Source organism: Schistocerca gregaria, chromosome X (assembly GCF_023897955.1).
Source record: "Schistocerca gregaria isolate iqSchGreg1 chromosome X, iqSchGreg1.2, whole genome shotgun sequence".
Lineage (NCBI taxonomy): Eukaryota > Metazoa > Arthropoda > Insecta > Orthoptera > Acrididae > Schistocerca > Schistocerca gregaria.
Genome location: NC_064931.1, coordinates 346,137,254 through 346,162,866, shown reverse-complemented (window position 1 = coordinate 346,162,866; position 25,613 = coordinate 346,137,254). Strand labels below are relative to the sequence as shown.

The 25,613-nt window shown below is 37.5% G+C and overlaps 1 protein-coding gene across 1 annotated transcript in view; it reads left to right on the top strand.

Moving 5' to 3' along the window:
- LOC126298510 (cytosolic 10-formyltetrahydrofolate dehydrogenase) overlaps positions 1 to 24,969 on the top strand; it is a 191,098-nt gene extending 166,129 nt beyond the window's left edge. Inside the window, exons 12-16 of the mRNA XM_049989857.1 lie at positions 3,335 to 3,528; positions 3,661 to 3,780; positions 3,937 to 4,187; positions 16,157 to 16,356; positions 23,826 to 24,969. Of these exons, the coding sequence (XP_049845814.1) occupies positions 3,335 to 3,528; positions 3,661 to 3,780; positions 3,937 to 4,187; positions 16,157 to 16,356; positions 23,826 to 23,881 (821 nt within the window). The 3' untranslated portion in view covers positions 23,882 to 24,969. The remainder of the gene's footprint in view (positions 1 to 3,334; positions 3,529 to 3,660; positions 3,781 to 3,936; positions 4,188 to 16,156; positions 16,357 to 23,825) is intronic.
- The last annotated feature ends 644 nt before the right edge of the window (positions 24,970 to 25,613 follow it).

Here is a 25,613-nt window from a genome sequence, read left to right as displayed (position 1 = left end):
AGTCTGCATGTGCCTGCTGCTGCCTCCGTTTTAACCCACAGGTGTAATGGGAGCATGTCCAGCATGATCTCCATCCCGGCTGCTGGTGTGGTGCTAATTCTGCCTATTGTGGCTAAACAGGCCAGTCTCTGCACCTTGCCATTCTCCTTAACAGCCTCCTCCTTTCCTATATTGTTCCATCATACTGTAGCCCCATAAATTATCACAGGTCTTAAGGTCTTACTACGTTGGTGTATATCCAGTACATACTCTTGGGATTTGGACCCCAGTTTTTCCGACTGAGCCTTCTAGTGCTCAGAAGAGTGTCTTTTTCCTTGGAACATATTTTCTTTATGTGGGCGTCCATGATAGTTTCGCATACATGGTTATCTTAAGATATTTAAACACCCTCTCTACAGACATAGTTTCATCGAGAAAATTAAGATTTCATTCTGTGTGCTGAATGTACTTCTTCATAAATTTATAAATGGTACTACAACAGTTTTCTTGGGGCTGACTTTTGGATCCTGTTTCTTGCACCAGTTCAATGCACATTGTGGCATAGTTCTAACAGTACTAGCAAATTTACCAAGTATTGCTTTGACTAAGTCATCTGTGTATCCTTGACAAAAGTAGTCTCTAGTACATAGCTCTTCAATGAGCTCATTCACAACTACCTTCTACACTAGTGGGGACAAAACCCCTCCTTGAGGACAACACCTGGTGATGTTGATCACCATTTTCTCATTCAACATAGTGGCTTCTAACATAATCCCACTGCATATGATGGTCTGTTCCATGCTCTTGTGCAGTTATAACAATAGATTCAAAGGCTGATTGCAAAAAGCCCCCTCAACATACAGGAGGATGCTGAGAGCTATTTCATGAAAGTGTAATCATTTTTCCACCTTCCCAACAGGGCAGTGAAGTGCTATTTCACACAATTTGCCTGGTTGACATGCATGTTAGTTTACTGTAGAGAAATCGTGATTAGTCTCCTTTCCATAATGTGCACACTAACCAGTTTTTCTAATGTCTTTATAAGAAAAGAGGACAGACTGATTGGCCTCACATCCTTGGGCTTAGTATGATCATTTCTCCCTTGCTTCAGCATGAAAACAACCCAATTGTTCTCCAAGCATTAGTGATGATTCTTGCTGCTAGGCTGACACTAAATGGCCTACATAGGAATCTAATTAAACACTCTCCTGCCTGTTGGATTAGAGCTGGAAAGATTCCATCTGGGCTTGGTGACTTGAATGGTTTAAACATTCCCACTGCCCACAGATTTTTTAAAATAAACACAATCCCTGGCAGATTCCCAGTTCTCCCATTGATTAACTGTAAATCAGTGCCCCTCAGGAAATGAATCTTGGTCTATGTTGTCTGCCAGCATGCACTGAGGGAAGTGAGTATTGAGCAGAAAATCCAGTCTCTCATTCACTGTCCTTGTCTATTTGCCATCCTCCTTCCTTAGAGTATCTCCTGGATTAGTTGGTATTCTGGTGAGGATTCTGTGAAGTCTGTCACAAGTAGTTGCACCTTCCACTTCCTCTCCAAATACCTTCCAGGATTTCACTTACTTGTTCATAAGATTGTATTAGGCAATGGTCTCCTGATACTTTGCTCATTATTCTTTCATTCTTGCAATGTTAAACAGTCTTCTTACCTACTTCCTTTGCAATTCTGTGTTATTACACTATCAAGATACATTCCTGTTTATGCACTTCTTGGTGATTGGGCAGTGTTCTAAATATGAGGTCATGATGGCGGATGTTATTGTGTCTTACATATCCTCAAAATCTATTAGATTCCTTATCAAAGTTTTGATTTCCAATAAGTGTGAGTTGAAGGCTTTCCTATAAAGGTCCCAGACCATTTTTGTAGGATTCCTGTATGCCATGGTCTGTTTAACATCCATTTGAATCTCAAACACAATATACATGTATTTAGATAAGTGTGGTTCCAATGCCACATGCCATTGTTTGACATTGCTACCCATTAGAATGGACCCAAAAGTTATGTCAGTTAGTTCTTCCTTCCTTATGTTCCTGAATGCAGCTTCCCTGCCCCTGTTCAGGATCTCCAGTTTACTATTGAATGAAATATTCAAGAAGGTACTCACCTCAGTTGTTGGTGTTGCTTCTTACCACACCAGGTTGTGGGCATTGGCATCAAAACCTATCAGCAGTTGTTGATTTTGCTGTTAGCAGTTGCCTGCCAGTGTCCTCACTTCCCGGGAAGGAGTAATACTGTCCTCATAAGGAAGGTAAGCTGAGGTCAATACAATTTCCCTCACATTGTTCAGTCTGATGATCACCAAGTCCATGGAACAGCAGTCCACCATCAGCATGAATGAAATTCCATTCTTAACAGAAATGCATATTATTGAGTTCTTTAGATTTATAGCATAAATCAACTTACCTCGAGTTCGCCCAAGGAACTTGGTAGGTTTCTAGGAAAACACAAAGTGTCTACAATGACATAACTTACAAAACATGCATGCAACCCATCCAAGACTATTGATCACATGTATGGGACCCATACCAAATATAAATTATAAGAGGTAAAACACATACAAAGAAGAGTGGCATGAATGATCACATGTTTAAGTTTGTTTGACCCATGAGATAAATCTGTCGAGATGTTGAAAGAACCAAAGTGCTGTGGAAGCCTACCTAGAAAGTTTCATGAACCATCTTTAAGTGAGGAATCTAGGAATATACATCAACTCTGCCTGTGTAGTGCTCTCATAGATATTGCAAAGACAAGATTAGACTAATTACATCTCACACAGAGGTGTTTAGGAACTTGTAGTATAGGAGGTACTATTCTCTGATGTGCTACCCCACTGTGTATTATCATCTGACAGTAAACAGTAAAAATCATATGACTGTGAAATATTTAGTTGTGGTATTAGAGAACAGGAACATGTGGTTGCTAAGGCAGAAACCCAGTTGTGATTAATCTCTCACCTTCCCCTGCAGATGACTATAGAACATACCTTGAAATTTTGTGTAAAACCTGGCCTCATCTTTGGAGCATTTTGTGAAGATTTTGATGCATTTTCAGGGTGACTGGCTTTTTCTTTTAGTTTCCTTTTCATGGTCAGCCAGTTATATTCATACAGTGTGTGTGTGTGTGTGTGTGTGTGTGTGTGTGTGTTTTTTGGTTGGGGGGGAGGGGGAGAGAAAGAAGAGAGAGAGAGAGAGAGAGAGAGAGAGAGAGAGAGAGAGAGGCGGGGGGTGACTGAGACTGATTTGAGCATTGTGTAAATTAAGTTTAGTGATTAGGGTAATATGATGTAGACTATTCTAAAACATGCAGCTACAGTAATCTCTCTTCGCATTTCTAGGTTCTGAAACTGGTAATGCCATAGCAAACCATCCAGATGTAAGGAAATTAGGTTTCACTGGCAGTACTGGAATTGGCCAAGTTATAATGAAATCATGTGCTGATTCTAACTTGAAGAAAGTATCTCTTGAGCTGGGAGGAAAATCCCCTCTCATTATATTTGATGACTGTGATCTTGACAGAGCAGTTAGAATGGTAAAAATTACGTTATGTGTTTGTATTATATGTGACTCCATCTGTACTAAAGAAAATTATAAGAAAATGAATGGTTAGTCTCACTTGATTTTTATGTGTTGCAAAGACTAAGTTACTTCAACTTATTTTCAGGGAATGAGTGGTGTTTTCTTCAACAAGGGTGAGAACTGTATAGCAGCAGGACGTCTCTTTGTGGATGCTTCCATTCATGACAAATTTGTTGAAAGGGTTGCTGCAGAGTGCAAAAAAATGGTAAGCATAAGATACCTTTATTTTCAAAACCACAGTGCAAACTCAAAATGTTTTTTTTTTTTCTCTCTCTTCTCTTGAGGTTTCAGTGTGTGAAATATGCAGCCTTTTTTGTATTTTATTGTACAAATCATAATCACAGTTTGTGTTGACTCTCAGGTGATGGGAGATCCTTTAAACAGAAGTACTCAACATGGACCACAGAATCACAAAGCCCATCTTGATAAACTGATCGAATATTGTGAACGTGGTGTGAAGGAGGGGGCAACACTTGTGTGTGGAGGAAAGCGAGCTGATCGTCCTGGTCTCTTTTTTGAACCAACAGTATTTACCAATGTGGAAGACCACATGTTTATTGCTCAGGAAGAATCCTTTGGACCTGTTATGGTTATATCAAAGTTTGCTAGTGGGTAAGTTGTCCCATTTAACTAAAGCATACTCTGTTCATATATTTCCTCTGTAGCATCATCTATAAAACATTTAATCTTAGACCAAAAACAGTGTTTCACAGTTACATGAAGAGTGATGTGTGTTACATGTGTTTTAGAATGCTTGTACAATTACTTGAAAGCTAATACTGGTACAGCAACATAACGGTGTATAGTATGACATCAGATATTTACTCACTACTACTACTACTACTACTACTACTATTACTATTACTACAACCACCACCACCACCACCACTACTACTAAATAGTAGTAGTAGTAGTAGTAGTAGTAGTAGCAGTAATAATTCATCCTTTTATCATTTTCTACAAGTAACTTCAAAGTTATGTACAACACACAAAATTAGAGAATATAGTCTGGGAAATTTTTTTGTCTTAATTATGTACAAAAACAATGAAAATTGTATATCGTGTATGGAAATCCTGCTGGAATGTAAATACTTCAGTAGTGAAGATAACAATTCGCCAAATAATAGAGGTGTGGAGTTGCTAAAAGGCAGACAAACAACACTGAGAACTTTGCTAGCTTTCAGACGAATCGTCTTTCAAGCTAGAACACACACACACACACACACACACACACACACACACACACACACACACACACACAAAAGCAGCAGAAGAAACATTCTTCAAATAAAAGACACAGTGAAACACATCACACATATTCTTGAACAAACTAGCAGAGCTGTATTTATGTATTTCTCAGTGCTATGAAAATGATTAGATATTAACAAATGTTTCGACTTTCTTAAATATACGTAACATTTGCATAATGGTTTTTTTTTATATTTGTGATTTCTGTAGGCAATCCATTACAAATTATTTTTGGTGTATGTAGTATACTTAAGTGTAAGCCTCTGTAGCTGAATGGTCAGTGTGGCAGACTGCCATTCAGAGGACTGGGGTTCAATTCCCAGTAGTGCCAGGTAATTCTGCTTGGTATGAGCTTCAGGATGCCAATTGGAGATCTACTTGGCTGAGTAATAGTGGCTCCAGGTCATGAAAACTGACAACAACCTGGAGAGTGGTGTGCTTACCCCATGCCCCTCCATACCCCATCCAGTGATGCCATTGGCAGAGGATGACATGATGGTTGGTCAGTACTGACGGGCCTGTCAGAGCCTGTGAACTGAGTTTAAACTTAGTTTAGAATACTTTAGTGACATAAGGCCTTGTTGTGTACTTCTCTATAAAAATAATTCTTACTATTAAATTCAAAACTGTATACTTGGCTGTTTAGTGCTGAAAACCCTCAATAGATTTAAGGTAACACACACATTCATGTATATATAACCCTGGAAGGATAAAAATTTTGAATTCTTGACAGATGTTCCTGCACAATTCCTTATTGGCAAATCTCTTTTATTATCCTAAATTTTTCTGTTGTCCTTTATAACTCCATCAGCAATAAAACTAGGTATACGTCTTTCATGTAATGGAAATACTTTTTGTTTTGCCATATGGGCTGGTATTATGACATGGTGAGGACTGTGGCACTCGGTAGTTGAGAGTGAATCTCAGAATTCTATGAAGTACAAAAATAACATGAGAAGAGAGTGAATGGAGTTGACAATATAAATTGAATTTCAGTGGAACAAATGCTTGCTTCATAAATAAATAAATTGGAGGATAAAATTTGGAATGAGAGAGAGAGAGAGAGAGAGAGAGAGAGAGAGAGAGAGAGAAACCTGTCAAGGAATAGGTGAGTAATAGGTAGGCACTTGAACACTTATGTTCATAACTGTGTGCACTATGATGAAATATTCAAGAAAGCTGAGCTTCTGTGTTTGGCACTTGTTTAATGTCCATATCTACTGCTCAGTGTTTTCTCTGTATGTTGGATGTTTGTTTTGTTTCATACAATTGTTTATGTTCCACCCATACACTTCCATTAATGTACTGAAAGCCTTTGTGGGACATCCTAATCAATCATGGAAACACTCTTGGATTATTCATATTTGCAACACTTAGTTGGTGTTCTTCAACCTTCTAGAAGTATTAAGTCATTTATGATTAAACACACACACACACACACACACACACACACACACACACACACACACACACACACACACACACAAAAATCATAGCTTTTTCTCTTTAATGCCAGTTTCAACAGAAAATATGTGTTAAGGAGAAATGTCTTAAATATAAATCTGAAACCACTCTTTCTATCTGTCAAGTATTTTTTTTTTTTTCAAGAGCAGATAGTCAAAGAGTTTTATACCTGCATGTTCCACCCACTTCTGTGCCAAAGATAGGTTCATTAGAGAGTAATGCGGATCATTTTTCCTTCTAGCGGTGTACTTGGGAGTATATCGGTTACTCTGAAACTCAGATGGATTGTTGATAACAAATTTTATAAGTGATTAAATGTGTTGTGAGGCTGTGGTTAGTATTCCCAGATGCTTAAAGAAATGCCTGCAAGATGTCTGTGTATCAACCCCACACTTAATTGTAATTACTTGCTTTTGTGCAATGTGTACTTTTTGCCTAAATGAACAGCTACCCTAGAATGTGAATGAAAATATGTGAACTATGTTAACTTATTGACTTCTGTATCCCATAAGTAGGAAATTATTCCCATGGCAAAAGTAGCTGAACCTGAATGTTTTATCAGGTCTATTATCAGGTTTTCCCCTTAAAGTTTCTGCCACTAAGCACACCTAATCATTTATTATTTCTTGTTGGTGTGCTAGGTTAATAGGAGGTGGGATGTTGATGAGAGTAAAAAAGTGGACGAGATATGTTTTCTCAGAGCTTAAATCTAGCCTATTTATGCAAAAACAGTCAGTAATTTTTACAAAAACATCATCTATTATATTCTCTCTTGATGCTTCTTTGCTCTGCTTCACAACAATGCTTGTACCATCTGCAAACAGGACTAATTTTGACTCCTGATTAACATAAAATACCGGATTACTAATGTAAAGCGAGAATAGTGGGACCAAGATTGAATCTTGATTGATTCCCATTGTAATTTTCCTCCCTGCAGATAATGTGGCACCCCCCTTGCATTATTCAAACACTGTATTGTAACTTTCAGCATTGTGTTTCTAAAATAAGAAATAAGTGAGGCATGTGCTGAACTATGTATTCCATAAAAATGCAACTTCTTTAATAGAATATTGTGATTGATGAACTCAAGTGTCTTACATAAGTCACAGAAGGTCCCAACACGTGACATTTTATCATTTAAACATTTTATTATGTGTTCAATAAACGTATGAATAACTGGCTCGACAAAGTGGCTCGTTTGAAACCCAAACTGTAATTGTATGAATATTCCATTACTCAAAGGAGACAAAGGGGTAGGGATGGGAGCCACTAGGTCACACATGTTAAAAGTATATCAGTTATGTTCATAAAGTGAGCATTTAGTATGTCTGTGGCTCTGAGAGGTGTTTGTCACAGCTAAGGTGGTATTCCTGTGTAAAGGGGAGTATGTAGAGCAGAATACAAGCCAACATTTTCAGTCAACAGCTTTAGTGCCTGTACCATAGTTGTTTCTAAACATGAACCTGGCAATTCAGAATCTTGTCAAGTATAAAGTGTGCATTGTCATTCGCTGTCATGAAATGTGAGAAGGCTGCCAGCATCTACTCTGAAGTAATAGCATTTTAGAATGAAATAATATTCCATGGTAAATTGATGATGTTGTGTTGGCATTTAAAGATTATTTGGTAAACTTCATGATGAACAAAGAAGCTGAAAACCATCAGTTGTGGACCATTCTGAAATAGTTGCTTTGCAAAACCCGCTGTCTTTTTATATGAAATACATTCATAAATTGCTCAAACTACCAATTGATAATTGGTTGAGTAGATTTCCAAAAATTGTGAACTCACTTGATGTTGAAAATGTTAATAACTTAACACAAAAGAAATTTAATTTAATATATTGAGTAAGGTACTGATGTCAGCTGCATTTTGCCACTGAAATAGACTCTAAGGAAAGAAAAAAAAACATGAAGGTATAATCTGAATGTGATGGAAATTGGTAGATGTGATGTACATGTACAGACAAATAAATGCTCAAATTATCAGAAAAATTGGTTGATTTATCCAAGAGGAAGAGATTCACAAATTGAGCAAGTCGGACATGTTGGTCCACCTCTGGCCCTTACACAAGCAATTATTCAGCATGGCAGTGGTTGACAGAGTTATTGGATGTTTTCCTGAGGGATATTGTCCCAAATTCTGTTCTATTACGTCATCAAAATCCTGAGCTGCTTGGAGGACCCTACTGACAATGCTCCAAATATTCTCAGTTGGGGAGAGATCCGGCAACCTTATTGGCCAAGACAGGGTTTGGCAAGCACGAAGACAAACAGTAGAAGCTCTCAACATGAATGTGTGGGCAGTATTGCGCTGAAATGTAAGCCCAGGATGACTTGCTGTAAAGGACAACAAAATGAGGCAAGGGCAACAAAATGAGTCATAGAATATTGTTGATGTACCACATTGGTGTAAGGGTGCCATGTATGACAACCAAAGGGGCCCTGCTATGAAATGGTATGGCGCCCCAGACCATCACTCCTCGTTGTTGGGCTGTATGATGGGCAATAGTCAGGTTTTTATCCCACTGCTGTCCAGTGCATCTCCAGACATGTCTTCGCTGGTCATTGGGACTCAGTTCAAAGTAGGACTCATCATTGGAAACAATTCTGCTCCAGTCAATGAGATTTCAGGCTGAATGTGCCTGACACCACAGCAGATGGGCTTGCTGGTGTACAGAGGTCAATGATAGTCAGTGCAAGGGGCACAGTAAGCTCATTCCTCCTTGTGTGTGCTATGATTAATGATCCATGTGGTCACTGAAGCACCAGTTGCATGTTGAATTGATGATGATGAATCTGGGGCTCTGAGTGCCTATCTGACGATTGCTCAGTCATCTCATTCTGTCGTCTCCCTAGGTCAGCTGTCTCCTTCTTGACACAGTGTTTGGTCATGTTTCACCCTTTCGTGCCAACACCATCAAATAGTGGTATCGCTTTTATTCAAATGCCGAGCGATTCACCGATTACTCAAACCAACTTCTTTGAGTGCAACTATACAATCTCTCTCAAATACTGACATCTGTGTATATTGTACATACACCTTTCTGCAAGGTGTAGTTACTCTCCAACTGATTATACTGAATGAAATTTGCAAAGAGTTTATGTCCTGGTGTCAACATGTCCCCTGTTTTTTATCCTTTCCAGCTGTGCTGTGAAATTTCTCTGCATCATCACACATGCATCTGCCAGCTGCCAAAGTTTTCAGTTGTGCCTGATACCTATATGAGTGCCAGTTTGTGACCAATTTGCATAACTCACTTGTGGTGCATCATCATTATCCCGTTTTTCATTGTGCAGTGCAATTCAATGGTGAAAGTTGAAAATTTGTGTCAAACAGGGATTCAAACGTGGATTTTCTGCTTTGTGCAAATGGTCACTTTAACTGCTTTGGCTATCTGAGCACACTTATCAGCTTACCCAAATTTTCAATTTGTTGCACACTATGAAGTAGCATCCCTGTCCATTTGCCTCATTTGCTCACAGAATTTCCTGTATTCCCACAAGGAGTATGGCCCCTATTGTGCATACACATTAAAGAATAAAAATTAACATTCTGAGGAGGTACTGATGTCAGCTGCAGTTGCAATGCCCAGTTGTGGCTGACGTTGGTACTTCCCTCAAAAATATTGACTTTTACAGCCACTCTGTTAAATTTCTGACAGAACAAACACCACACATATAAAATGAGTAGAGTTGACTCAGAGTTGTTTGTGAGGGATGAAGAATTCCTGTAATCTCCTGTGACATTGTATGGAATCTATATGACCCAGTTCATGCCATAGTTTAAAAAGCAATTAATGCAGTGGTATCGTACTATATCTCTGTCGGGAAAAAAATTGTTGTGACATTCTGTAGGATTTAATAAGAATTTTTTTTTATATTTGACTTGTTGACTCCACGTCAGTCCATAAATATTGACAGGTTCTGAGAGACCCACTAGAGGCTTTATCAGGCAGTTCAAAAAAAGGGTGGGGTGGGGGTTAGAACAGCTGTTGAAGATGGTGTGTTTGTTGCATGATGAACCTCAGCCCACACTACAGGTAAATTGGCAGAATTCATTAACGGCTTTCATTGGGATATTCTGAACCACCTGGCTATAGTCTCAGGCTATCACCAAGTGACCTGTTTCTTTTTGCCACATTGAAAGAGCATATGAGCAGAGAACTGTTTTCAGTGAAGCAGGAGGTTAATGATGCTGTGTAGGAATCAAGGGAGTTGGCAACAATTATGTGTGACTCTCGAGTATTCACTTTATTTGAATATTATAAATCACACACTGACTAAAAATATGTTATTATTGTATTCATATTTATGGACTATTGATACAGACTACTCCTGTTTCACAACAGACAATTCACATTTTGATTTTTGCTCCAGTTTCCAACCTTTGAAAAGGTAGAGCTTTACCAACTCTCCAACATACAGTCATATTTAGAAAAAGCAGAACACCTTGAATGACTAGATAGGATGCTCTTATTCACAGGACATGTACATTAGTATGCTCTGCAGAAATGATAAGCATTTCAGTGACCTCAGTTCAGCATGTGTCCCATTGCCTAGTGGGCACAGGGTCCAGCATGGGCCCACATAACTCATTCTGTGCATGATGGCATCAACATGTATAAGCACAAATGGTGTCCTGCGGTATAACCATCCATGCTGCTTTCACCTGGTTTCAAATTTCATCTGTGGCAGTTGGCTTTGGGTCGCAGCACTGCACCCATCGTTTTGCCATACCCCACACATTTTTGACTGGTGACAAGTCTGATGATCTGGCAGGCCAGTGCAAAAGGCTGACATAGTGTGACATCAAGAAGGTGCTTGTTCATGCAGAAACATGTGCTAATACATTGTCTTACTGAGAAATGCCGTCTGGGATGTTGTGCAGAAAGGATATGGATATGGGTCACGGGATGCCATTCACATTGGTCACTCTGGTCACAGTGCCCTGGACATGCACCACCTGCCATTTGCGGTTGTATCCAATAGCACCCCACATCACAAGGCCTTGAGTTGGTGCTCTATGCCTTATGCGAATGCAGTCAGTATGATGCTGCTCCCCCAGTCTGTACGAACCACAATGCGGCCATCATTTTCAAACAAACAGGACCTAAATTCACCCAAAAAACACTATATGATGCCATTCCTGTCCCCTGTGATGTAGTTCCATATACAATTGCTGTGTTCCATGTTTCTGCATATTCGTCAAAGCTATGCGGAGAAGTGGATGTCGCGTACGTAATCCATGCCGTAATAAATGGTGATGGACTGTCACCCCTGGTAGTATGTAATGTGTTACTCTGTTCCACTGTTGCGCCAGAGCTGAGGTGGTCACATATCTGTCCTTCAATACCATTCGGATGAGGTATCGATCTTTGCAGGGGATTGTCTGGGTGGTGTGACCTAACCCATCTCGTTGTGTTCTATGGCCTTCCATGAAGCAGTTTCCTGGATGGATGCATCACATTCTCTCATGCCAATAATGTGCCCTCTTTTAAACTCGCTAATTTGACAATATGGTTTGCGCCTACATCTGCGGAGCATTCTGCACATCTGATCAAGTCAGGCTGGTCCGTTACTTTCATTTCATAGTGCCAACAAGAGCCACAGGCACATTTTACTGGTAGGTGGTGTTGCGCCACAATGTCAATGTTGACCTCGTGCTAATCATTTCTGCAGAACATGCTAATGTACATGTCTTAATATGAACACACTATCTCCAGTTGTTCTAGGTGTTCTGTTTTCTAAACTTTGTGTATGTTGTAACGTTATTTTTTGAAAAAAGATGAGGATCAAGAATAGGAGAAACAGATAGAAGTTTATTGTCTCATAACATACAATTTCAAGTCATTGACGTGGTGTACAGGAGAGTCATCAAAACATCAAAACACAATTGCTTGTTTACAGTTTTCCTTAAAATATAAATAATTTAATATACTGTACTGAATACATAATTGATACGCAACACATAGATTTTTAAAAAATAACAAAATATAACATCCTAGTATGTGTTCTCTCAAGCTCAAATTTTCAGGTCATCCTCCATGAACCCTTCAATTGAATGGTAACATTTCTGCACCTTTGCAATGTTTATAAATTAATAGTGAAAAATTCTTTCCTTTCACCTTGTAAATTTTCATACCAACATACTGTGGAGTTTGAGCATAAAGTTTTAAATAGTGGGTGAGCAGCATAAAATTATCTTGATTTCTGGTGCTGTAATAATGTTGAAATTGATTTGTGGCAAATAATGAGGGTTACTATGTACGAAGGTAATCAGTTCATAGATGTGCAGTGAAGGAACATTTGATGTACTTAGATCTTTTAGTACTGAGCAACATGATTTTCTTTGCTTTACATTGTACATATTTCCAATTATAGTTTTTTGAAGCTTTAATAATAAGAGACATATGGTTTGAGCTACTCCAAAATATAATTCCATACTATATTATTGATAAAAAGTAGCTGTGATATACTACTTTCATTATGTCCATACTGATAGCATTGTAATAGTATCATTATTGCAAATGCTAGACTATTTAATTTATTTGCAAAGTATATACTGCAATAAATTTTTGTCTAACTGGATGCCAAGGAATTTCACTTCCTACAAATTCTGATTTTCACAATGAATTTGAATATCATTTAACTTTGCTTGTTTTAAGTTCCATTAACTGAGTTTTTCTGTGTTTAATTTTAATTTACTTAAATTAAACCAGGTATCTAATTTTTCTAAGGTATTGATGATCATTTGAAGAATTTGGTTTGATCCATTTAAATTAAACCATATATCTAATTTTTCTAAGGTATTGATGATGGATTGAGGAATTTGATTGGGAGAGTTAGTTTAAATTATTACAAATATGTCATCTGCAAATAAAACTGAGTGACACTGAGTATTAAGCTGAAGGATAAGGAAAGGAAAAAGGAAAGAAGGAAAGGAAAGTAAAGGAATGAAGTATAAGTCTCGTATGGTGCAGCAGGTGAATGATATGGTCTGAGAAAGCTAAAGGTGTGTTTACAACTGTGTGCCTTGTGGTTCATCGCCTTGCAGCTGCAGCTTGCCCCACATGGAAGTAGAAGCACACAGTGTTAACAGAGGTGTAAATGGATTCACTCGCATGCACATGTTGAGGAAGAAGCATGCACCTACACATGTGCCTTTACTTGCATGTTGCATAAGCTACAGTTGCATGGTGACTAGCTGCAAGTTGCACAGGTGTAAAAACCCTTAAAAGTGAGAGACAAGTACAAGAAAGTGGTAGTGGATGGTAGTGGATATTAAAGCCAGGGGTTTGTTGGAATGGAGGATCCGTTGAAGGGGAATTACTCCTTTGCATCGTCCATTAATGCTCTTGGGGAGTGGAGAGGATCTAGGAAGCGTGGGTGTCCTCAGAAATTTTTCCAAGAGGGATAAGATTCTCAAATTTCCATTTTTCTTATAGCTGATTAGCTGAGTTTGAGTGTATGTTTGGGCCAAAGAAATAAATTTGACAGAAAATACACAAAACTCACTCACTGTATCTTAAACATTTGATAATTATCAAGTCTCTTCTTTTTTTAAGGTAGACTACTGTTACATCATAAAGGTAAGCATATTTCATTGGTATATCCAAAATACACCGTTTTACATTTTTAATGTGGGTCAGTTGAATCAACTCTAAACAGCTGAGGACTGAATGAAAATGGTCATCTTCCCCATGTCTTGGCATGTTATTGTTTAGTCATGACAGCTGGGCTACAGAACTTCTAACTCTATGGCTGGATGTTGCAATGAATTTTGCTTCATATGTTTCAAGAAGAGGATAGTTCACGAAAGCCCAAACATCTTATTGACATTGATACTTCACCATTTTTTCATCTCTTACAGTGCCAAAATTGGCATGTCTTCTGAGTTTAGGCCCAAAGATGAGGTGAGGTAAATAAACCTACGCTACAGAATGACTGTGTTTCTCAAAAATCACTCTACTGTGTAGAACTGAATAGTCTCAGCAAACCTTCATGGGTCAAATACAAACCTAGTGTTGAGCTTATGACATGCAGGAGGCAAAGGGGCTGTTATTGTGGGAATTGGGGCAGATGTCAGGTGGGTATACTGCAGCCATGTTTTTACTGTGATGGGTGTTGGAACTGTCCTGTTCTAGAGCTCATTAATGTCTTTACAAGTAAGCAACAGAGTGAAGAAGGGGTACTCCATTTTGATAGTTTCCTATAAAGAATCACGTTCACTGGATACGCCGAAACTGCTGCCGTGACAATATGAAAACCCAACAATGTAGTGTTTACTAAAGCCACAGTGGTCCCATTGCATTCAGTAATGCCAAATCCATGCTTGAGTAGAATCAGAGAGAACACTGGAAATATGTGGAAATTCTAAAATTAACAAAAAGTCTACCACAGATTGCAGGAGGCGGCAAGTACAATAAATAGCAAATCAAGTATAGTTTTAGAAAGATCAGCTAGTGAAATTTTCATGGGCATTAATAAGTCTAATAAATTTAATTGGGAGAAAAATATCATTCCATAATGTCATACAGGATCCCTCTTTTTTTTTCACTCAGCAAGCAAAGCTTAAGTTCTCTGATTTTGAAACCATTTAACGTGAATTATTTCTTGTTTCCTGCAGAGGTGTGTTCAGGGAGATGGGGATTACCACCTATTGTTTCCTAACATATTTATCCAGTGATAAAATTTGTCGTCAATAATATATTTGTTTTCAAAACTGACAGCTCACTTCATTTAAACAGTACTAAAAATAAGAGTAATCTTCACACAAAGAAATAAAGTTGCTTGCTGTGGCCCAGAAAGGTGTTCATTATTCAGGAACACACATTTTCAGTAACTTGCCAGCAGTTATAAATATTTTCAGTGTGATAGGAGCTTAAAGGATCACGTTCAATGTCTTCCACTCCACTTGCAAATTACTTACTACTTACTACTTAGCAATATCAGATAATGTGAATGTCATGTAAAAGCCAACTTCAGCACATTTTCATTGCAGTAGTGTGATCAACAAAAAGAAATATTGTGAACTGTTTTCTGTCTGTCGATGTGTGGTTACAATAACCCAAGGATTCTCATATTAACCTCAGTGTATTGTACATTTACATGTTTTGTTACGTGACTATTATTATCTAAATGAAAATATGCTTAAGATTTTTTTGACTTATTTCACATCCATGAGGACCATTTCACTTAGTATAAGTGGAAGGGTCACAAATTTATGTTGTTTTGGTTGTTATAAATATGTATTTGTAGTCTCCTGTCTGTGGAACAAAAAGTGTATCTAATTTAATTGGATCAAAAGTACCCTCTATTATGCAGTGAAAAGTGTCTGTGCTATTCCTAAGTCAAGCAATGATAAGTAATTAAGTTAAAATGAAACATGAAATAAAATTTTTCCTTCATGGGGAAACCTACTTGAGTAGAAGTTTTTGAAAGAAATTTCCGCCATTTGACTGTAAATTACTATTTATTTACTTCACATAATCATGATTTTGGCTTTATAACTATTCTCAGATGCAATTTGAAATGTCAGAAAAGTCTCACATGCCTAAATGATATTTTGTCATCAAAATAATGTATATTTGGTCTTATTAAAGATACATAATACGACTGACATTGTGCACAGTGAATAAATATTTACAAACTGTAAGGTGTATTTGACAGCCAACACATTGATACGACCTACATTCATCGTGTTCATACATCAACATGAATGACTGACGAGTTGGCTCTATTCATTGTTCCACAGGCTAGTGAATACACTCACTTTTTCACCATTATGTTTTTCTTGAGCAAGATGCAAAATTTGCCATCTAGTTGCATTTTACTTCAATTTCAGAATATTTGTTTTGATTTTTTTCAGAGATATTGACGCAGTAATCAACCGAGCAAACAACACAGAATTCGGACTCGCATCTGGAGTATTTACAAGAGACATTAATCGTGCACTGTACATAGCAGAGAAAATAGATGCAGGGACAGTTTTCATAAATACCTACAATAAGACTGATGTGGCAGCTCCATTTGGAGGTTTCAAACAATCTGGATTTGGAAAAGACTTGGGTACATATTATTTAGCTTCCAAATATCTTGGATTACAGTCATTGAAAATCTTTCAGCAAATTTACACAGTACATTTCCTCCAATACAATAATATAACTTCACAATGTTGTATATAAAAGTGTGTAGAACCAAGCATTCAACATATGACTGTTTTGGAAAATAACCAGATAAGGTTGTTCAGGTCATTAACACTTTTATTGTACTGTAAATGGTATAATCATTCATTGATTTTACCACTAGGTAAAGTGAAAATGCAACATATTTAACTACAGCATAAAAACTGTTCAGTTGTGATTCTTAGCAAGAATGCTGCTCAGTGAAACACTTTTTCATATCTGTGTTTTAGGGCTAATTCTCAGTAAAACACCAGAAATCTGCTTGTCATGATATAATAGAAAATGTGAATACATAAACAAATGAATACTTTTAGAGACAATATGACAGTGTGATGACTATAAAGCACTTGCAGGGCAAATTTAAGGTCCAAGTGACACAAGTGGTCACTTGGTATGTTAATGAAATGTTTGTATATGGAGTGAATCATAATTAGTAATGAAAACTGAAATTGTTGAAAGTACTTGACATGGGAGGCAAAAAAATTGCAGTAAACATGGGTTTCCAGATGAGCTGTTTGCGAAATAATTGCTAATGTGCTGTTGTAGTCATCTCTGACTTCAGTATGAATTATTATCATGGTTACTCTAAATGTATCCGAAATGTAAACTTTTTGATCAAGTGCACATCTAATTAGGTTCAAATTTTCATCCAGCACCCACCGTAACAGGAAATACAATGCTACGTACTTGTTACAATTTACTGTACACTTGTGTCTGTTAATGAAGGTCTTGCACTTGTCACCTTTACATTTGGAGGTAATATTGCAGTGAGTTACAAATTCTTTCAAACACTCTCGGATCATCTCATAAATTGCGACTTTACTTTTCACTGCTCCAGATTTTCAACCATGTTGATGACATTACTGAACACTTCACTTTTGAGATGACCTCAAACAGAAAAGTCCAGAGTACTGAGGGCAGGTGACCTTTGTGTCCAAGGTACACGGCCTGCATCTTATGCAGTACTGGTGTGTTACAAGTCATCTTACGTGAGCAGCAAAATACGCCTGTGTCCCATCATGCTTTTACTAGTCTCCCCAACATTGTGCAAGGTATGCTGGGTCATGGGTGAGATTTGAGCCTAATTATATGGGTATATAACATGAAAAGTTTATATTTCATGTAAATGTATAGCACCAGGACAGTATTTCGTAGTGAACTGAATGGCAGCTCATAACCACACCTTCAAAACTGGCTCACAAGTGGCTCATTTGTGGACCTATATTTAGTGGAACATAAGGGAGACGAAAATTTAATAGTAATGGGTGACTGGAATTCGAGTGTAGGAAAAGGGAGAGAAGGAAACATAGTAGGTGAATATGGATTGGGGCTAAGAAATGAAAGAGGAAAGCCGCCTAGTAGAATTTTGTACAGAGCACAACTTAGTCATAGGTAACACTTGGTTTAAGAATCATGAAAGAAGGTTGTATACGTGGAAGAACCCTGGAGATACTAAAAGGTATCAGATAGATTATATAATGGTAAGACAGAGATTTAGGAACCAGGTTTTAAGTTGTAAGACATTTCCAGGGGCAGATGTGGACTCTGACCACAATCTATTGGTTATGACCTGTAGATTAAAACTGAAGAAACTGCAAAAATGTGGGAAATTAAGGAGATGGGACCTGGATAAACTGAAAGAACCAGAGGTTGTACAGAGTTTCAGGGAGAGCATAAGGGAACAATTGACAGGAATAGGGGAAAGAAATACAGTAGAAGAAGAATGGGTAGCTCTGAGGGATGAAGTAGTGAAGGCAGCAGAGGATAAAGTAGGTAAAAAAGACGAGGGCTGCTAGAAATCCTTGGGTAACAGAAGAAATATTGAATTTAATTGATGAAAGGAGAAAATATAAAAATGCGGTAAATGAAGCAGGCAAAAAGGAATACAAACGTCTCAAAAATGAGATCGAGAGGAAGTGCAAAATGGCTAAACAGGGATGGCTAGAGGATAAATGTAAGGATGTAGAGGCTTATCTCACTAGGGGTAAGATAGATACTGCCTACAGGAAAGTTAAAGAGACCTTTGGAGAGAAGAGAACCACGTGTATGAATATCAAGAGCTCAGATGGCAACCCAGTTCTAAGCAAAGAAGGGAAGGCAGAAAGGTGGAAGGAGTATATAGAAGGTTTATATAAGGGTGATGTACTTGAGGACAATATTATGGAAATGGAAGAGGATGTAGATGAAGACGAAATGGGTGATACGATATTGCGTGAAGAGTTTGACAGAGCACTGAAAGACCTGAGTCGGAACAAGGCCCCTGGAGTAGACAACATTCCATTAGAACTACTGACGGCCTTGGGAGAGCCAGTCATGACAAAACTCTACCAGCTGGTGAGCAAGATGTATGAGACAGGCGAAATACCCTCAGACTTCAAGAAGAATATAATAATTCCAATCCCAAAGAAAGCAGGTGCTGACAGATGTGAAAATTACCGAACTATCAGTTTAATAAGTCACAGCTGCAAAATACTAACGCGAATTCTTTACAGACGAATGGAAAAACTGGTAGATGCGGACCTCGGGGAGGATCAGTTTGGATTCCGTCGAAATGTTGGAACACGTGAGGCAATACTGACCTTACGACTTATCTTAGAAGAAAGATTAAGAAAAGGTAAACCTACGTTTCTAGCATTTGTAGACTTAGAGAAAGCTTTTGACAATGTTGACTGGAATACTCTTTTTCAAATTCTAAAGGTGGCAGGGGTAAAATACAGGGAGCGAAAGGCTATTTACAATTTGTACAGAAACCAGATGGCAGTCATAAGAGTCGAGGGGCATGAAAGGGAAGCAGTGGTTGGGAAAGGAGTGAGACAGGGTTGTAGCCTCTCCCCGATGTTATTCAATCTGTATATTGAGCAAGCAGTAAAGGAAACAAAAGAAAAATTTGGAGTAGGTATTAAAATTCATGGAGACGAAGTAAAAACTTTGAGGTTCGCCGATGACATTGTAATTCTGTCAGAGACGGCAAAGGACTTGGAAGAGCAGTTGAACGGAATGGACAGTGTCTTGAAAGGAGGATATAAGATGAACATCAACAAAAGCAAAACGAGGATAATGGAATGTAGTCGAATTAAATCGGGTGATGCTGAGGGAATTAGATTAGGAAATGAGACACTTACAGTAGTAAAGGAGTTTTGCTATTTAGGGAGCAAAATAACTGATGATGGTCGAAGTAGAGAGGATATAAAATGTAGACTGGCAATGGCAAGGAAAGCGTTTCTGAAGAAGAGAAATTTGTTAACATCGAATATAGATTTAAGTGTCAGGAAGTCATTTCTGAAAATATTTGTTTGGAGTGTAGCCATGTATGGAAGTGAAACATGGACGATAACTAGTTTGGACAAGAAGAGAATAGAAGCTTTCGAAATGTGGTGCTACAGAAGAATACTGAAGATAAGGTGGATAGATCACGTAACTAATGAGGAGGTATTGAATAGGATTGGGGAGAAGAGAAGTTTGTGGCACAACTTGACTAGAAGAAGGGATCGGTTGGTAGGACATGTTTTGAGGCATCAAGGGATCACAAATTTAGCATTAGAGGGCAGTGTGGAGGGTAAAAATCGTAGAGGGAGACCGAGAGATGAGTACACTAAGCAGATTCAGAAGGATGTAGGTTGCAGTAGGTACTGGGAGATGAAGAAGCTTGCACAGGATAGAGTAGCATGGAGAGCTGCATCAAACCAGTCTCAGGACTGAAGACCACAACAACAACAATTTCCTTCTGCTGTTGTGTTTTTTCACTTGTCAGTTTCATTATTGATTATGATCTACCCTGTATATAAATATCACAACAACATGTTTATTACAATGTTTTTAGTTAAATAATGAATCTCATGTGGCTCACAGCATGGTGTATATTGTTTTTTGTCTGTCTGCCACTTCAGCAATGGGTGTGTCAATTCAAACTGGTACCGTCACTAGTAAATGAACCCAGTTCCACTGTATGAAGGGTGTGAATGATGCCTTTCAGCTATGAGTGGGGAGGGGGGGGAGGGGGGGGGGGAGGGGGGGGGAGGGGAGAAGGAGAGGTAATAGACAATAACGCTTACAACAGTAATAAAACGAGCAAATGCCTAAGAAAGGTACCTAATACCTGAGGTAGGAGAGAGAGGGGGGGGGGGAGGAGGGCGGGGAGGGAACTGCCAAATAAATATGTCACTTGTGTTGAGAAACACTCTCAAACTGCCCTGAATACTTGCCTATTATCCACTTTTTGCTCTAGCTTGAATGAATGATTTTTTCCCTATAAATGTAGAAAAGTGACTGGCAATTGACTCAAAATCATTAAAGTGAATTCTACATGAAAGTCTGTAGCTGGATGAGTTCTTAACCAAATTGACAACTCGTCGTCAACTTTGTGTCCTTATCAGAAGGCTGCTCAAATTTATAACCCATAAATGACATAATGGTTTCAGTAACACATTTTGTGGTGTTTACAGATGCTGTAGGCTTTGAGGTTTTTTGTCAAATTGTGTATCAGTGGCTCAGAGCAGTATATGAATGCCAGACATCACGCAATGTGTATGTCCCACTCGTGCCAGCATAGAGAGAAGCCCACATATTTTGGATTCAACTGCATCAAAATTGAACTATGAGAAAACTGAGGAATGTGCTCATCAATCAGTCACATGTTAGTCCATAGGGAAAATAGTAGTTGGTGCAACCATATGAACAATTGACAAGAGCAATGTGCTGGTGGTGGTACAGGAGTAATTTTTATGTGAGGGGGTGGCATGTTTCACAGTATTATCAATGATCAATCTGAGAGGCTTCTGGTTCCATGTGATAAATCATTTATGTTTATTGAGAACAGAATCAATTCTATTATACTTACTTGGAGACACTACTGGTATTACTTTTGCTTGTGTTGAATATTAACTGTGAAGTAAAATATACTACGTTCTATTAGCCAATAAGTCTTTGAGCCATTCACTTATTTTTTAAGATACTTTGTTTAACTGTTTTGGTTATCAATTGATAATGTGGTGCAGTTGAATAGGAATCTCAGCCATTGTTTTCCCAGATGTGAGTCCAGTGTCTCAACAGCTGCTCTATTTTGGTGTCAGATGCTGTTATTTATATTTTTTTAGTTTTTTATTTTCTCTTTATACTTTTTTGATGTTATATGTAATTTATCATTGAGCCACTGTATCATGCTTGTTGTAAGCATCTCTCATATTTCAGTGATACACTTATGATCTCTTCCTCAGTTAGTTTTCTATTCATAGAGCTCTCGGCACTGTAGCTCTCAGCACCTTATGTGATACATGCATAACATGTTCCTGTGGCCTTGTTGGTAATCTTACTATGAGTCATTGTAATCTTAGTGCTTTCCCATTTTATCAAACTCCTTCCATCTCAGTTTCTTCCTCTCTTTGTTTTGTGTAAATTTTTTCATATATTCATACTTTCTTGATACACTTCTTCCATACTTTCCTCTTCTTGACAGTGCTTCATAGATTTATTCTTCACCAAGGATTGGGCAACACACTGATTTTTCTCCCCCCCCCCCCCCCCCCCCCCCAGTTCTCATTTTCATATGCTGTTATGTGACATGCATATTTTCTTCTTCTGTGCTTTTATCCAGTTCCTTTATCAGTTGTAAATTTTCTTGTAAATTACTTTTGTTGTCATATCAAATTAATTCCTCTTCGTTATGCATAACATTTGTTATATTTCTCTTAAAGTTTCATTGGGTTCATATCTAAACAACTGAATTAGCTCTTACAATTTACAGTCATGCCTTAAGCTTCTTTAATGTCATTGTGTATATGTCCAGTTTCCTTTTTGGATACAAAGAGAGATTGAATAGTTCTTAACAGACAGGACTCACATTCAGGAGCAGTAATGTTTGAACCCATCTCTGGGCATCCAGATTTAAGTTTTCTGTGATTTCCCCCAAATCATTAAGGTGTCGCCCAGAGTTTTTCCTTCGAAAATGACACTGCTGATTTCTTCCCATGTCACTGTCCAATCCTAGCCTGTATTCAGTCTCTAATTACCTTGTCATTAATGGGTTATTGAACCCTGATCTGCCATCCTCGTACTTCTTAATTTTTGTGTGTACTTGAGTGTGTGCATTTTGTAATTAATTGATGTAGTAGTCTGTAGCAACAACTGTGTAACAGCCACTTAAACAATGAACTTACTAGTATAAAGTAAGCTGGGATTTCCTGTGTTGTCAACAGAAGCTTTAGTTGAGCAAATGTAGTACTAGATATGTAGTAGAAAGAAATGGAAGAAACTAAATGCATTTGAAGAATTTGCATATAGTAATGAACTCTCCAGTAAAAATATGTTAGTGTTTTAAGTCCCAAGAATAGGAATGCAATGTGGATACAATTTGCACATTTCTGTTGAGTTTGGTCGAGGAACTGTTGAAATTATTCTGCAAGTGGTGCTGTCCACATCTGACAAATCGTCTGTGTATTTTGAGAACATTGGTGGCCTTATTATGGTGTCTTCAGTCACACCTTGTATGATTTTCATTTCTCTTTAACATTTATCATCCATTATATAGTAATCTTGTCTGTCATTTGTGCTTGATGCTTCACTTGGTTTTCAATGCTGGGCATTTTTTTTCATTATCAGCTAATACAAAGTATATGTGGCAGTGACACTTGGTGTGATACTAGGATCTCTTCAGGGGAATGCATTTTTAAATCCAGAATTTGATATTTTATCTTTTTGTTCCACGCGCCCTCTTCTTCTTATGAAGACGTAAAGTCTGTAAATGAATTCGCAATAATATTGTGGCTCTTTATTTGTAAAGATCCATCTTGATCATACAAGAGATCAAGACAAACCTTTACAAATAAAGTAACTCTCCTTCTTATTCAAAAAGTTTCAACCCTATAACATCAACAACTATTTAAACGCTAGACTTGTTGTAATGTTCCAGTCCATCCATTGCATTTTTATAGGATCAGAATATCATAGGATTTTATGAAAAATCTTTCATGGAATTCCAAGTGTGAAAATTTTCATAGACAGCAAGGATAGTCTTCTTTACAGATGCAAGAGTTGCAGTAACAGTTCTCAGTTGTTTCCCTCCATTACCTTTTGCAGAACAGGCGTGGCAATAATTGTTTTCTCCTCATTAGAAATTAACAATAAATTGTCATTGGACTGTTTTCTCTTTAAAATCAAACAAGAAATTGATTTATAAGAAAAGGTTGTGCATGTTTTTTTTACACCATTGGAGTACTTGGTTAAATTTTACATATAACCATTTGTTTTTAAATCGGCAGTTATATGTTAGCAGATTATATGACCATAAGAAGGGACACAATTTGAAAGGATTTCTTTCTCAATAATTAGAGACTGATTTTTCATTTGTTTCTGTTTCAGGTGAGGAGGCCCTTAATGAATACTTGAAAGTGAAATGTGTCACACTGGAATACTAATATTATTTTCCTGACTGGAGATTTTTACTGTCTATTTTTTAGAATATATTTTGTCATATTTGATGCACAACTTGTATTTAAGAATCTCGTACTCTTGCCATTTCCTTGTTAATATCTTTTTATTATTTTTACAAAATATTTTAATAAGTTTTTTCATCCCGTATTTGGTGCACAACTTGCAATGAAGAATCTCTTGCCATTATAATTTATTTTACTTCTTTCAGACATTTATGTTCTTTTTTGCTTATTTTATGTTTCTGTAAACTTGTTGCATTAATATACTGTACTGCTGGTCTGAATGAGAAACAGAATTGATACTATTATGTGCCATGATAAAGCAGTGTGAGAGATCATCTTTCTTTGATTAACAGGGACTTACCAGGGTACCTACTCTGGTTCATATTCTGATGAAAATGAATGTGCATAGACATGTGTAGGAATGCACAGCCACTCACATCCATGTTATTACTACATGCACATGCTGCCCCCCCCCCCCCCTCCCCCTCCCCACTTTCACACACATTAAGCTGAAGAAAAACCGACCAGCATATCAGGAATCCTGCAGAATCCAACTTTATTTCTTCAGACATTATTTCTTTAAAGTAGCTGCTTTTAGTATGACAGTAATAAGCTACTACTTATTATTTTCTGAACAAAAGACAAATAGAATCAAATGTAAAATGCTATGTGAACAAAGACTGTGTGTGATGAGAGAATGTTGTAACCAATATGTGCTGTAATAAAGTAGACTAATTTTAAAAGTAAGTTTATAAATAGCTGGATCTGTGCATAGTAAAATGATGACTTTTGCTCATGATTAATGAAACATTGATTGTAAAGATTCCTACATAGATGAACAGTTTGTGCACTGATGATATCAGACTGTCACAGTACCTGTAATCTTGATGTGTCTAACAAATGGATGAAAATTTACTGTTTGAGATCTGAAAATAAGTGTTGCCGTCCTTGTCTTTTTTTCCCTTCTTAATTTTCTTGTGATATTTTTTGTAATTATGTTTTTTTTTGTATCATTCCATCTTGCTATATTGTGGATTCAGATACAAAATAAATAAATTATCAGTATGGTAGTTCTTTTCTGTAAGTAAATGGAATACCCTTCTGTTATAGTTTCTTTGAGGGAAGTATGTACTTGACAATGAGGGCAATAATATGCCCTATTGTACTTTAGACATAAATAGATATTTACCATGTGACCTTCTACAACCCTTATTACTTTCCTCCCCAGACAAAGATCATAGAAGAATAAGCAACAAAGATTCCTTGGGAATATTGCACCTCAATGACTAAAATGCACTGTTGTCCTTCCAAACACATGCTTTCCTTGGCTATGCAATTTTTGAACAGAAACCATGTGAAAACATAATCGAGTTTATGAAAATCAGATAGGTTTCAGCTATAAAAAGCATTTAATGAAAGATGTATTTATGTACACTATCAGCTGCTGTATAAACTGTATGAAAATTAGCTACTAGTTTTGGTCTATATGAACCACCATTTCGCACTGGTCAAAAATTTATTATAGCATTTTGTTTTTTAATGTGTTAAACATAGTTGCCATAATTTTGTATTGACTTAAAGGGACAAACATCTCCATGATAAGTCCCTGAAAACTGCACAGTGTTGACTGGCTACCATGTGGCATCATATAGATGTGGTATGGAGGGGCATGGGGTCAGCACACCAACTTCCCATCTTTTGTCGATTTTCCAGA